The sequence below is a fragment of the Boleophthalmus pectinirostris genome, unplaced genomic scaffold (genome assembly GCF_026225935.1).
Source record: "Boleophthalmus pectinirostris isolate CB_2022bp ecotype Guang Dong unplaced genomic scaffold, ASM2622593v1 HiC_scaffold_23, whole genome shotgun sequence".
Lineage (NCBI taxonomy): Eukaryota > Metazoa > Chordata > Actinopteri > Gobiiformes > Gobiidae > Boleophthalmus > Boleophthalmus pectinirostris.
The window spans coordinates 1,079,633-1,094,563 of record NW_026571207.1 but is presented as its reverse complement, the minus strand read 5'-3'; the positions used below and the strand labels follow the sequence as shown (position 1 = coordinate 1,094,563).

Here is a 14,931-nt window from a genome sequence, read left to right as displayed (position 1 = left end):
GTCCAGTAAACGATGCACAGAGACGAGGAAACTGGTTTATAAAAGGAACCGCGCCACATCTGAGGACCAGACTGAGGCCTGGAACGTGAACGAGCCGAGCGCCGACGGAAAAGTTCACGAAGCATTACACGGTCAGGGTCAAAGGTCAAAGGTCAGCTCAGATCTTTCCATTTAAAGCCCGAGACTCAACAACCTCCAACTCAAACCAAACAAAAAATCGTTTCTGCTGCAATAAGTTTCATTTGCGCTGTTTTAGTTTTGTAGATATTAACGATTTACACAAGCATCCTGAATTTCAGACTTTCAATCATTGCACAATCCAAACTGGGAAGGATTTTCCGAAAAAGTGAGCGTCAAACCTCCATGTTTGTTTTCCCAGTGGGACGTGTCTGTTGTCAAAGTCGATCTTTTCAAGTCTTTTGAACCATATCACTTTTGTTTCTGGTTCTGATATTGTCATATTTTAGTTTTTTGGGATTCGGACATCGTAGTTGTTGTGGTTGTTGGATCCTAACAGCGGAAAACGACTCAAGAAACGGGCTTCGGAAATTTACAAACTCCATAAATGCAAAAGTGAATCAGATGTGTGTGACTCAAACCTCTGTTCAAACTGTTTCTCTTCCCAACGGAATTGAAAAATAGTGAAAGGTGAAGGTGATGGGCAGGATTGATCCACAGGAAGAACCAAAAAGGAAACATTTGACTGTGGGACTGAGACCAGGACCAGACCAGGACCAGACCAGGACCAGACCGGAGGCTCAGAGCCCACAGCAGGGTTGGAGTCAAGGCTCGGAGTCCACTTTGGTCCCACTCTGGTCCCAGTGTGGTCCCACTGGTCCCGCTCTGGTCCCCTCTGATCCCCTCTGGTCCCGTTCTGGTCCCGGTCTGGTCCCAGTCTGGTCCCCTCTGGTCCCACTGGTCCCTGAGTCCTCTGGTCCCTGGTCCCACTCCCTGGTCCTGGTCTGGTCCCACTGGTCCCGTCCCTCTGTCCCGTCTGGCCGTCTGGTCTGGTCTGGTCCGGTCTGGTCCCTGGTCCCGTCTGGTCCCGTCTGGTCCTGGTCCCGGTCTGGTCCCCGGTCTGGTCCCGTCTGGTCCCGCTCTGGTCCACCCTGGTCCCCCTGGTCTCGTCGGTCTGGTCCCGCTCTGGTCCCACTCTGGTCCTGGTGTGGTCCCGGTCTGGTCCCGCCCTGGTCCCACCCTGTCCCATCCCTGGTCCCGTCTGGTCCCGCTCTGGTTCCAGTCTGGTCCCGCTCTGGTCCCACTCTGGTCCTGGTGTGGTCCCGGTCTGGTCCCGCTCTGGTCCCACCCTGATCCCGGTGTGGTCCCGGTCTGGTCCCGCTCTGGTCCTGATCTGGTCCTGATCTGGTTCCAGTCTGGTCCCGCTCTGGTCCCACCCTGATCCCGGTGTGGTCCCGGTCTGGTCCTACTCTGGTCCCGGTGTGGTCCCGGTCTGGTCCCAGTCTGGTCCCAGTCTGGTCCCGGACCTGTTATCTGTTTTTTCCATTTTTCATTTAAACACAAAATCGAAAACTGATAAAAAACAAAATCTTTATCTGCTTTTTTCATTTTGGTTTTGGAGACAAATAATGAAGAAAATTGTTGTTTTTTCGTTTTCTTATTTTTGATTTTATTTTGAAAAACAAATCAACGAATGATAAACGGATTTTCGCGCGTCTCTGGAGGGAAAATGTCCGAGATTCTTGTTCCGCTGTTGTGACGTTTCGACCGATCATAAGATGTGTTTTTTTTGGGGTTTTGTTTTTATTCTCGTGTGTTTCAGGTACAACAGCCTGACGGAGGTGGAGGGGTCAGAGGTCAGGTCGCTGCGGCAACTGGAGATGCTGATGCTCCACGGCAACGACATCGAGACGGTCCAGAGCGGCGCGTTCTACGGCCTCCGAGCGCTGCAGGTTTTTATTTACACGACACGAAACGAAACGGAAGAAAAAAAGGACTAAACCAGGACTAAACCAGGACTAAACCAGGACTAAACCAGGACTGGAAACCAGGACTAAACCAGGACTAAACCAGGGACTAAACCAGGACTAAACCAGGACTAAACCAGGACTAAACCAGGACTAAACCAGGACTGAAACCAGGACTAAACCAGGACTAAACCAGGACTGGACTAAACCAGGACTAAACCAGGACTAAACCAGGACTAAACCAGGACTAAAACCAGGACTAAACCAGGACTAAACCTAAACCAGGAGGACTAAACAGGAAACCAGGACTAAACCAGGACTAAACCAGGACTAAACCAGGACTAAACCAGGACTGAAACCAGGACTAAACCAGGACTAAACCAGGACTAAACCAGGACTAAACCAGGACTGAACCAGGACTAACCAGGTCTAAACCAGGACTAAACCAGGACTAAACCAGGACTGACTGAACCAGGACTAAACCAGGACTAAACCAGGACTAAACCAGGGACTAAACCACACTAAACCAGGACTAAACCAGGACTAAACCAGGACTAAACCAGGACTAAACCAGGAACCAGGACTAAACCAGGACTAAACCAGGACTAAACCAGGACTAAACCAGGAAACCAGGACTAAACCAGGACTAAACCAGGACTAAACCAGGACTAAACCAGGACTAAACCAGGACTGGGACTAAACCGGGACTAAAAGGACTAAAACAGGACTAAACCAGGACTAAACCAGGACTAAACTAGGACTGAACCAGGACTAAAACCTAAAGGACTAAACCGGGACTAAACCGGGACTAAACCAGGACTAAACCAGGACTACACTAGGACTAAACCAAGACTAAACCAGAACTGGACCATGATTAAACCAGGACTGGACCAGTGTCATTAATGAAGTATAAATATATAATAAAAACACTCAAGTCACTCATGTTTTTAAAGTTTTTTTTTTTATTTTTTTTTGTTTTTTTTTTGATCAGTAAAAACACCTGCAATTGAATAAATGCAAAAAAAAAAAAAAACAAACAAAGTACGAGACATCAGAAAAAGTGCTTCTTTAAAAACATGTCTTTATACGTGGACATAAGTCTGAAGTGTTTCCTGTCTCTTCCAGATCTTGAAGCTGAGTTATAACAAGCTGACGTCCGTGCGTCCGGGTCTGTTCGAGGGTCTGGTGGGTCTGGTCCGGTTGCACCTGGATCATAACCTCATCTCCTTCATCGAGCCGTACTCCTTCTCCGGCCTCGCGTCGCTCAAACTCCTGCAGCTGGAGGGAAACCTGCTCCGAGAGATCCACCCCCACACCTTCATCACCGTGTCCGTGCTCGGGAACTTCTGGAGCTCGGGGCTCAAGTAAGAGAGGGAATAGAACCCAAAACATCACATAAAGAACAGGGAATAGAACCGACAACCAGCTCCAAAACATCACATAAAGAACAGGGAATAGAACCCAAAACATCACATAAAGAACAGGGAATAGAACCAACAACCAGCTCCAAAACATATCACATAAAGAACAGGGAATTAGAACCACAAGCTCACATTAAAGAACAGGGAATAGAACCCAACAACCAGCTCCAAAACATCACATAAAGAACAGGGAATAGAACCAACAACCAGCTCCAAAACATCACATAAAGAACAGGGAATAGAACCCAAAACATCACATAAAGAACAGGGAATAGAACCCAAAACATCACATAAAGAACAGGGAATAGAACCAACAACCAGCTCCAAAACATCACATAAAGAACAGGGAATAGTACCCAAAACATCACATAAAGAACAGGGAATAGAACCCAAAACATCACATAAAGAACAGGGAATAGAACCGACAACCAGCTCCAAAACATCACATAAAGAACAGGGAATAGAACCCAAAACATCACATAAAGAACAGGGAATAGAACCGACAACCAGCTCCAGAACATCACATAAAGAACAGGGAATAGAACCCAAAACATCACATAAAGAACAGGGAATAGAACCCAAAACATCACATAAAGAACAGGGAATAGAACCGACAACCAGCTCCAGAACATCACATAAAGAACAGGGAATAGAACCAACAACCAGCTCCAAAACATCACATAAAGAACAGGGAATAGAACCCAAAACATCACATAAAGAACAGGGAATAGAACCGACAACCAGCTCCAGAACATCACATAAAGAACAGGGAATAGAACCAACAACCAGCTCCAAAACATCGCATAAAGAACAGGGAATAGAACCGACAACCAGTAGCAAAACATTTAGTAGTTTTTATTTGGTCATTTTGTAGCACTACAAAAACAAAACAAAACACGTACTAGTGGTGCGTTCGTTTATCCATCCCACTAAAAGGTCGGAGGACGTTTCCTCGTGACGCGCATGGACACGCCCCTTTTCCTCTGACAACGAAACGTAGAAGAACTTAGAAGAACTCAAAAGAACTCAGAAGAACTCAAAAGAACTCAAAAGAACTCAAAAGAACTCAAAAGAACTCAAAAGAACTCAGAAGAACTCAAAAGAACTCAAAAGAACTCAAAAGAACTCAGAGGAACTCAGAGAAAAGACTCTGAGACAGAATCCAAGAGGCACTTTTAAGTATGAAGTGTTTTTATTATGTTTGGAGCTTTGGTTTAAATGACAATTTCACTACTTTACTGCGTCTGTAGTACTGCAGTACTTTACTGCATCTGTAGTACTGCAGTACTTTACTGCGTCTGTATTACTCCAGTACTTTACTGCGTCTGTAGTACTGCAGTACTTTACTGCGTCTGTAGTACTGCAGTACTTTACTGCGTCTGTAGTACTGCAGTACTTTACTGCGTCTGTAGTACTGCAGTACTTTACTGTGTCTGTAGTACTGCAGTACTTTACTGCGTCTGTAGTACTCCAGTACTTTACTGCGTCTGTAGTACTGCAGTACTTTACTGCGTCTGTAGTACTGCAGTACTTTACTGCGTCTGTAGTCCTGCAGTACTTTATTGCGTCTGTAGTACTGCAGTACTTTACTGCGTCTGTAGTACTGCAGTACTTTACTGTGTCTGTAGTCCTGCAGTACTTTACTGCGTCTGTAGTCCTGCACTACTTTACTGTGTCTGTAGTACTGCAGTACTTTACTGCATCTGTAGTACTGCAGTACTTTACTGCATCTGTAGTCCTGCAGTACTTTACTGCGTCTGTAGTCCTGCACTACTTTAGTGCGTCTGTAGTACTGCAGTACTTTACAGTGTGTGTAGTCCTGCAGTACTTTACTGCGTCTGTAGTCCTGCACTACTTTACTGCGTCTGTAGTACTGCAGTACTTTACAGTGTGTGTAGTCCTGCAGTACTTTACTGCGTCTGTAGTCCTGCACTACTTTACTGCGTCTGTAGTACTGCAGTACTTTACAGTGTGTGTAGTCCTGCAGTACTTTACTGCGTCTGTAGTCCTGCTACTTTACGTCTGTATCCTGCACTACTTTACTGCGTCTGTAGTACTGCAGTACTTTACAGTGTGTGTAGTCCTGCACTACTTTACTGGTCTGTAGTACTGCAGTACTTTACGTGTGTGTAGTACTTTACTGCGTCTGTAGTACAGTACTTTACTGCGTCTGTAGTACTGCTACTTACTGCGTCTGTAGTTACTGCAGTACTTTCAGTGTGTGTAGTCCTGCACTACTTTACTGCGTCTGTAGTACTGCAGTACTTTACTGCGTCTGTAGTACTGCAGTACTTTACTGCGTCTGTGTGTTTTGTAGTTGTTGTGGTTCATGTTTTTAGTTCATTTCCTGTTCACCTGCCAAAATGATCGACTCAAACACTTTCACTTCACGAACATTGAATTATTATTATTTATTATTTATTATTCATTATTTCATTATTTATTATTTATTATTCATTATTATTATTTATCCTGATTTCTTCTGGAGGTTTTGTAGTTGAAGCACAGATTTATTTTGGAGTCTGGTCCTCGGCCGATGTTAAAACAACAACAGTTTTACAGTTTAACGTTTGTTTTTTTCTGAGTCAAACACATGAAACATAATAAAACAGTTGAACGTGACGTCGTGTCCCTGGTCCGAGCGGGAGACGAACAAACACAACAAACAACCAATATAATACAATACAAAACCTCAAGTAAGAGCAGAGGACACAACCGGCAACCATCCAGGCGTGTCTGAGTAATCTAGTGATCTCTGCTGGACCCTATTCAAACCCTCCTCAAAGCTGACGTGACGCGCGGGAGTTTCATGAGTGGTTGTGTTGTGATAGTGCTCTGAAGGGGGAGTGACTTAGTATTTGATGTGATTGTGTGGTAGGCACCTGCACCTGTCGGAGAACCTGCTGGAGCACCTGCCGTCCACCTGTCTGTCCTCCGCCCCTCGTCTGGAGCTGCTCACGCTCCACAACAACCCCTGGGTCTGTGACTGCGGCCTGCGCTGGCTCCTCAACTGGGGAGCGGAGCATCAAGGTCAGAACTAAGTCCTGGTTTAGACCTGGTTTAGACCTGGTTTAGTCCTGGTTTAGACCTGGTTTAGTCCAATTTTAGTCCTGGTTTAGTCCTGGTTTAGTCCAATTTTAGACCTGGTTTAATCCTGGTTTAGTCCAATTTTAGACCTGGTTTAGTCCTGGTTTAGACCTGGTTAAGTCCTGGTTTAGTCCTGGTTTAGACTTGGTTTAGTCCTGGTTTAGTCCTATTTTGACCTGGTTTAGACCTGGTTTAGACCTGGTTTAGACCTGGTTTAATCCTGGTTTAGACCTGGTTTAGACCTGGTTTAATCCTGGTTTAGTCCAATTTTAGACCTGGTTTAGTCCTGGTTTAGACCTGGTTAAGTCCTGGTTTAGTCCTGGTTTAGACTTGGTTTAGTCCTGGTTTAGTCCTATTTTAGACCTGGTTTGGACCTGGTTTAGACCTGGTTTAGACCTGGTTTAGTCCTGGTTTAGACCTGGTTTAGTCCTGGTTTAGAGATCCTGGTTTAGACCTGGTTTAGTCCTGGTTTAGACCTGGTTTAATCCTGGTTTAGTCCAATTTTAGACCTGGTTAAGTCCTGGTTTAGTCCTGGTTTAGTCCAATTTTAGACCTGGTTTAGACCTGGTTTAGTCCTGGTTTAGACCTGGTTTAGTCCTGGTTTAGACCTGGTTTAGTCCTGGTTTAGTCCTGGTTTAGTCCTGGTTTAGACCTGGTTTAGACCTGGTTTAGTCCTGGTTTAGACCTGGTTTAGTCCTGTTTAGTCCTGGTTTAGTCCTGGTTTAGTCCTGGTTTAGACCTGGTTTAGTCCTGGTTTAGTCCTGGTTTAGACCTGGTTTAGACCTGGTTTAGTCCTGGTTTAGTCCTGGTTTAGTCCTGGTTTTGACCTGGTTTAGACCTGGTTTAGACCTGGTTTAATCCTGAGTCAGGACTGAGACTTTTTTTTTTTTCTTTTTTTTAATAACCTACAACAATTTTATTTAAATATTAAATGTCATTTTTTCTGTGCTAAATGTAAATGTAAAAACGTACGTGACCTGAGCACATGTGACCAGAGTTTTGCGTCTTGGGCAGTGCAGACGGAAACTCTACGGCGGAGCGTGTTCAGCTTTTCCACTCTGGAGGGTCGTTTCAGATTTTTGCGATTTTAAACCCCAAAAACGCCGTCACCGTCTAAACGAAAGACACTCACGATAAAATATTTTGTTATTTTTCCCTGCAAGCGTGTAAACAGGGCCTTACTTTGTATTTAAAAAAGCCTCTGTATTTGTTATCGCTGCTGTCAGGCTCCTCATTTTGGTCTTAAATACAGGCATCACGAATTTTGGACTTCTGGTCATCGCCCAAATTTTCGAAAAAGTGAGCGTCGAACCTCCATGTTTGTTTTCCCAGTGGGATGTGTCTATTGACAAAGTCAATCTTTTCAAGTCTTTTGAACCATTTCACTTTTGTTTCTGGTTCTGATATTGTCATATTTTAGTTTAGTGATTCAGACATCGTAATTGTTGTGGTTGTTGGATTCTAACAGCGGAAAACGGCTCAAGGAATTTGTTTGCGAACTTCATAAATGCGAAAGTGAATCAGATGTGTGTGACTCAAACCTCCGTTCAAACTGTTTTTCTTCACAACGGAATTGAAAAATAGTGAAAGGTGAAGGTGATGGGCAGGATTGATCCACAGGAAGAACCAAAAAGGAAACATTTGTCTGACTAAGAAATCATCCCGAGTTTGCAGAGAACATTTTGTATGTGGAGCAACAACAAAACAAATCCCGATCCCTCGGTCAAACTTGGTTACGAATTTAAAAAGTCAACGCCAAAGTGAAAGTCTCCAACTGTTCACCAAGAAACACCTTCCACTGCAAAGAGACCAAGACGTGATGTTGCTGTAAAACCACAAGAACAAGAAAGTGCAGCTCAGTCTGTTTGTCTTCTGCTCCTCTACATTAACAAACGGGATTTTGTTTTGTCGTCGCTCCACATACAAAATGTTCTCTGTAAACTCAGGATGATTTAGTCAGTCAAATGTTTCCTTTTTGGTTCTTCCTGTGGATCAATCCTGCCCATCACCTTCACCTTTCACTATTTTTTCAATTCCGTTGGGTAAGAGAAACAGTTTGAACAGAGGTTTGAGTCACACACATCTGGCTCACTTTTGCATTTATGGAGTTCGCAAACTTCCGAAGCCCATTTCTCGAGCCGTTTTCTACGGAAGTCAAGAGGGGTCACAACAAACTCAAACGCCGCAACAAATACAAATGCAACAACACAACAAAAAGCCACAACAAACCAAAAAAAAGCCACAACGGAAATGACAGCGGGACTCTATTTTAATTCAAACGCCGCAACAAATACAAATGCCACAACACATTTAAAAAGCCGTAACACATTAAAAAGCCACAACGGAAGGGACCGCGGGACTCTATTTTCCGACTGACCAATCAAGCGGCAAGTGAAGAAGAAGAACTACAACGTGAAACAAATAACGATAAAACAATAAATTACTTTTACTTATGTTTCCAACTTCCCCGTTCCTTTACTTTTCACGTTGTAGTTCTTCTTCTTCACTTGCCGCTTGATCGGTCAGTCGGAAAATAGAGTCCCGCGGTCACTTCCGTTGTGGCTTTTTAATGTGTTGTGGCTTTTTAATGTGTTGTGACTTTTTAATATGTTGTGGCTTTTTAATGTGTTGTGGCTTTTTGATGTGTTGTGGCTTTTTGATGTGTTGTGACTTTTTAATGTGTTGCAGGTTTTTTGATGTGTTGTGGCATTTTGATGTGTTGTAGCTTTTTAATGTGTTGCGACTTTTTAATGTGTTGCAGGTTTTTGATGTGTTGTGGCATTTTGATGTGTTGTAGCTTTTTAATGTGTTGCGACTTTTTAATGTGTTTGTGGCTTTTTTGATGTGTTGTGGCTTTTTTGATGTGTTGTGACTTTTTAATGTGTTGCAGGTTTTTGATGTGTTGTGGCTTTTTAATGTGTTGTGGCTTTTTAATGTGTTGCGACTTTTTAATGTGTTGCGGGTTTTTGATGTGTTGTGGCATTTTGATGTGTTGTGGCTTTTTAATGTGTTGCGACTTTTTAATGTGTTGCGGCTTTTTGATGTGTTGTGGCTTTTTAATGTGTTGCGGCTTTTTGATGTGTTGTGGCTTTTTAATGTGTTGCGACTTTTTAATGTGTTGCGACTTTTTAATGTGTTGTAGCTTTTTAATGTGTTGCGACTTTTTAATGTGTTGCGGCTTTTTGATGTGTTGTGGCTTTTTAATGTGTTGCGGCTTTTTGATGTGTTGTGGCTTTTTAATGTGTTGTGGCTTTTTGATGTGTTGTGGCTTTTGTACTTGTTGCGGCGTTTGCATTAAAATAGAGTCCCGCGGTCATTTCCGTTGTGGCTTTTTTTGTTGTTGTGTTGTCGTATTTGTTGCGGCGTTTGCGTTTGTTATGACCCCTCTCTCGGCTTCCGTAATTTTCCGCTGTTAGGATCCAACAACCACACAATTACGATGTCCGAATCCCAAAACTAAAATATGACAATATCAGAACCAGAAACAAAAGTGACATGGTTCAAAAGACTTGAAAAGATCGACTTTGACAATAGACGCATCCCACAGTGTTTTCATTTCTTTATTTTGTGAGTTTGACTTGACTCGGCTGTTTAATAATGTGGATAAAGTTACAGTTGCCGTACATGTCACAGTTTAATATGTTGTTTACCGTCGGCATGTGCGCGCAGTTAGCGGCATGTCGCGTGTTTACCGTTAGCATGTGTGTCGCGTATCGGTGTTTACGGCGTTGGCGTGTGGGCGTCTGGGAGCTGCTGGAAACTTCTGTGTTTCATTTTTGATCTCCCGACGTCTGTTTCCGGACAAACAACGCTGTGTTTATTGTTATTTGTTTACGTTTGCGGCGTGCGGTGGAAACAGGCGGCGGAAGCTATACTTTATTTCCTATGGAGGCCCTCGAGGGACAAGTGAGGTTTCCAAGGAACAGATTTTCTCTCGTTTTTTTTGCCTTTTACCGCCGTTCCTTTGTCGCCACGTTTACATGAGAGCTTTAATTCAGAATAAAAATAATTCAATTCTGAAAAATAATTAAAGGTTGTATGGAGTTTTTTTTTTGTTTGTTTCAAATTGTCAGTGAAAGTTTAAAATACCATTACAGAGATGCAGAAGCCTTGTTATTATGATGACAAAAAAAAAAAAGAATGAAAATCCATCAACTGTGGACGTGATGGGGCCAGATAAACTTCAGCCAACAGATAAAGAGGCTCCCTCGTTTTCTATTGGCTGTTAGGTCATCAATCAAACTCCCTACGTTTCTAGCGTAACTGAGTCGCCGGTGCGCTTGGATTACGTGGTTTATATTTGCCTCTCACACATTCCATAGACGCGAGACGCTGTTTACTCGACCAACGCAGCGGTTTTTAGCGGATTTTTCAAACTGTCGCTTCCTCGCAGTTCGTACAAAGTTTGTTGCGACGGCGGACGAGAATCCATGACCAGTTCGCCGCGAAAGAAAGTCCGTTTTTGAGGTCGCTGAAAGAAGAAGAGGAGAAGGGGAAAAGGAGCGAAGCCAAACTAAGGTGATTCTTGGAGATTCCTTCCAGCGATGGCGCGACTGAAGCGGACGAAGAGTCTGAAGACTGACGCGTCGGTCGCTAAATTCTGAACGCGCACCGGCTGTAAACAAGTGTGATTTCTAGCGTAAGGAGGAGGCGGGAGGAGACGTTTTCTCTTTCCTTGGAAAATCTTCTATACAACCTTTAATTCCGCTTTAAAAGACCATGTAAAATTATTATTCGGAATTCATTTTAATTCCGAAGTCAGTGGGTGGTTTATTCCGATTTTAAAGCCGAATTCATTTATTCCTGCATCATGTTTCACGTTTATTCTTCTTAAAAATAATTGCGGTGGTTCAGCGCACGCTCGTTGTGTCCTGCCCATCGCCTTCACCTTTCACTATTTTTCAGTTTCGTTGGGAAGAGAAACAGTTTGAACAGAGGTTTGAGTCACACACATCTGATTCACTTTTGCATTTATGGAGTTCGCAAACAAATTTCTCGAGCCGTTTTCCGATGTTAGGATCCAACAACCACAACAATTAACGATGTCCGAATCCCAAAACTAAAATATGACAATATCAGAACCAGAAACAAAAGTGAAATGGTTCAAAAGACTTGAAAAGATCGACTTTGTATTTGAATTGCGCAAAGACCGGAAGTCCAAAATTCTTGATGCGTGTAGACTTGTCGACTTTAATTATTAAATTTAATATTCAATACTAAAACCCCGTGTGTTGTTGTGTTGTTGTGTTTCAGGTGTGGTGAAGTGTAAGAAGGACCGTGACTCTGGCTCTTCTGGCTCTTCTGGCTCCTCTGAGGTCTGCCCCCAGTGCTCCTCTCCACAACCTCTGAACTCCTCCAACCTCCTGGACCTCACCCCCGACCAGCTCGCCTGCGAACGCCCCGTCCTCAGATCCCACCTCAAACTCTGGGACAACCCGCGCTTTTCCGAATCCGAGTCCGAGCCGGACCTCCCCTACACCAGAGACTTCGAAAAGCCGCTCGGAAAACTCACCTTCGTCCTTTCCGACAGCCACTCCAACCACGCCCACGTCGCCTGCGATGTTCGGAAACCCGCGGAGACGTCGCTGATCTCTTGGACGACGAATTCCCAAACTCCCGACGACGTCGCGGTGAACGCTACGCTGGCGACGGCGCTCGAATGCGAAATAGATCGGGAGTCGTTGCAGAATCTGTGGCAGTTGGTTGCGTACTATTACGAAAGTCCGGCGATTTTGGAGAGAGGACATCTGCGAGGGAACGCAACGATTTTAACTTACCAATACACGCAAATTATCAACGAAAACTCACCGTATTTTACAGAATTAAAGGGATATATGTCGGCGGAACCATCGTGGCTCCTACAACCGAGAGTAACTTTGAAGCTAAACAGACCGCAAACGACAACGAAGAAGCTCGTCATGGATTTCACGACGGTAATAAGCAAAAATATCAACAGCTACAGAGGCGAGGAAGACGACGGCGGCATCACGTCGTCTTGGGCCATGATTCGCCAAGGAGGAAGCGGGCGTATCCAAACCGCGGTCGAAGGTTCAAAGGTGAAACTCGAGTGTGACGTCATCGCATCGGACACGCAGATCAAAGTGGAGTGGATGCTACCGGACATGTCGATTTTGGAAAATTCGAACAGTAAAATCGAAATCGAGCAAAACGGCGACCTGGTGATTTTGAACGCGACTGTTTCGGATTCAGGGGTTTACCACTGCATGGTCCGGACCAACGCCGGGGTCGATTTGGCGCCGTTTAGGGTCACGGTAAAAGAAAAATCGCTAACTCCGAAAGCGGTGAACGGGGAGAAGTTTGAACTGGAAAAAGGCGACACGTTGACGTTGCCGTGTAACGTAACTTCGGCCCAACCCAGTCAAACCTTGTGGTACCTCCCGAGAAATCAAATCCTGCTACCGACGCAGCAAACAAAACACGCGCAGGTCACGAACAACGGGACTTTAGTGATAAAAAAGTTAACGCCGGAAGATGCCGGAGAGTACAGCTGTTTGGCGTCGAATTTATACGGCGCGGACATGATCGCGCACGTCGTCGAGGTCAAATCGGACAAGCCGAAAGCTAAAATCGAAACGAAGAAAGTTCAAACGTTGCTGACGAATTTGGACGAAGGAGGAGAGGGATCCGGCGTAGATTTCCAAGAGATTATCCGGCCGTTCGCGACGCAGTTTCCGAAAAAAGTCGGACTGCAGCAAAGGAATCAAAACCTGAAAAGAGTCAGGGTCATGGATTCAAAACGCAAACCGAATAAATCTGTAAAAGAGCTCGATCCGAACAGATGGGCGGAGATACTGGCGAAAGCGAACGCGAAAGTGACGGAAGCGACCAGCACGCAGAAACTAACCACGCAGCAGCTAAAAACAACAACAACGGCGACTACGACTCCCGAAGTTTTGACAAGACGACGCCACGAAGAGAATTTGGAAGGAAAAATTGAAAACATTGCACCAGTTTTGCAAATTCCACCTCCTCAAACTCCCGAAACGTCTGTGACTAAAACGGAAAATCATCTGGAAGTTTTAACAACCTCAGCTTCTCCGGTTACGCAAAATAAATTTTACAATGAAGACAGAAGGAATTCCAATGTTTTCCCGAATCGGAGACGGCCCCCTTTCGGACGCAGGAGACCTGGAAGACCGAGATTCCGGGCAAATAATTTTAACAGGCCGGTAACTACTCCAATTCCTACTACTACAACTACAACAACAACAACTACTACTACTACTACTACTACTACTACTACTACTACTGCGCCAACTACAATAGCTTCTACGACGGACTCAAGCGCCGAGTACGTGATCGAGGAAGAAGACGGCGATTACTACGACGAAGACATCGCCGATGAAGTTGTGACGACGAAACTCGTTTTCACAACCGGAAAACCGGAAGTTACCTCAACGCCGCAGCTGCCGGATATTTTCACAATTCCGACGAAAAGATTCGAAGAAAACGCGGAAAAACCGAACCGGGCGACGCCGACGTACAGCACGAGGGACAGCGTTCGGTTGACGACGCAACTCAAGGCGCCGGCGAAAGCGTTACCGCCGCCGAATTCGCCACAGGAACCAAGAACGTCTTCGAGGACGGCGCCGGAGAAGAAAATCGTGACGCAGCGTGTTGAAAGAGTTACGGAAAAGCCTAGACTAAAACCGGAACTGGGCAATTATCCGATCCAAATGCCGGTTCATCCCTGGTTGTATCGGCAGGACAACGGAAGAGAAAGAGAGACGGGGAAAGTGGAGGAGAATAAAGAGAGATGGACGAGTAAAGAGACAGAAGTGAAACCGCTGAGACCGAACCAGAGTCCGTACGTTCCTCCCACAGTGAACTGGTCTCCACAGCACAGACCTCCTCCTCCTCTTCCTCCTCCTCTTCCTCCTCCTCTTCCTCCTCCTCCTCCTGGTCCGGTTTATCCAACGTGGCCGAAGATCAACTCAAAAACAGGTGAGACACAAAACTGCAAAACACAGCAAGTACCGGGGGTGTGAACCAGGACTAAACCAGGACTGAACCAGTCAGGATGTCCTGGTTTAGACCTGGTTAAGTCCTGGTTCTGTTCTGGTTCAGTCCTGGTTTAGTCCTGGTTTAGACCTGGTTTAGTTCTAGTTTAGACTTGGTTCAGTCCTACTTAGGTCCTAGTTTAGACCTGGTTTAATTGTGGTTTAGTCCAGGTTTAGACCTGGTTTACTCTCGGTTGAGTTCTGGTTCAGTCCTAGCTTAGTCCTGGTTTAGACCTGGTTCAGTCCTGGTTTAGTTCTAGTTAAGTCCTGGTTTGGACCTGGTTTAGACCTGGTTTAGTCCTGGTTTAGTTCTAGTTCAGTCCTGGTTTAGACCTGGTTCAGTCCTGGTTTAGTCCTAGTTAAGTCCTGGTTTAGACCTGGTTTTGTTCTAGTTAAATCCTGGTTTAGACCTGGTTTAGTTCTAGTTAAGTCCTGGTTTAGACCTGGTTTAGTCCTGGTTTTATTTTCTTTAAGTCC

At 44.8% G+C, this 14,931-nt stretch overlaps 1 protein-coding gene across 1 annotated transcript in view; it reads left to right on the top strand.

The window, feature by feature from the left end:
- Positions 1-14,931, top strand: part of si:ch211-159i8.4 (matrix-remodeling-associated protein 5) — a 34,606-nt gene that overhangs the window by 38 nt on the left and 19,637 nt on the right. The window contains exons 1-5 of the mRNA XM_055159572.1: positions 1-144; positions 1,781-1,910; positions 3,051-3,289; positions 6,225-6,376; positions 11,687-14,257. The exon at positions 1-144 is cut by the window's left edge and continues 38 nt beyond it. Coding sequence (XP_055015547.1) covers positions 1-144; positions 1,781-1,910; positions 3,051-3,289; positions 6,225-6,376; positions 11,687-14,257 — 3,236 coding nt within the window. The remainder of the gene's footprint in view (positions 145-1,780; positions 1,911-3,050; positions 3,290-6,224; positions 6,377-11,686; positions 14,258-14,931) is intronic.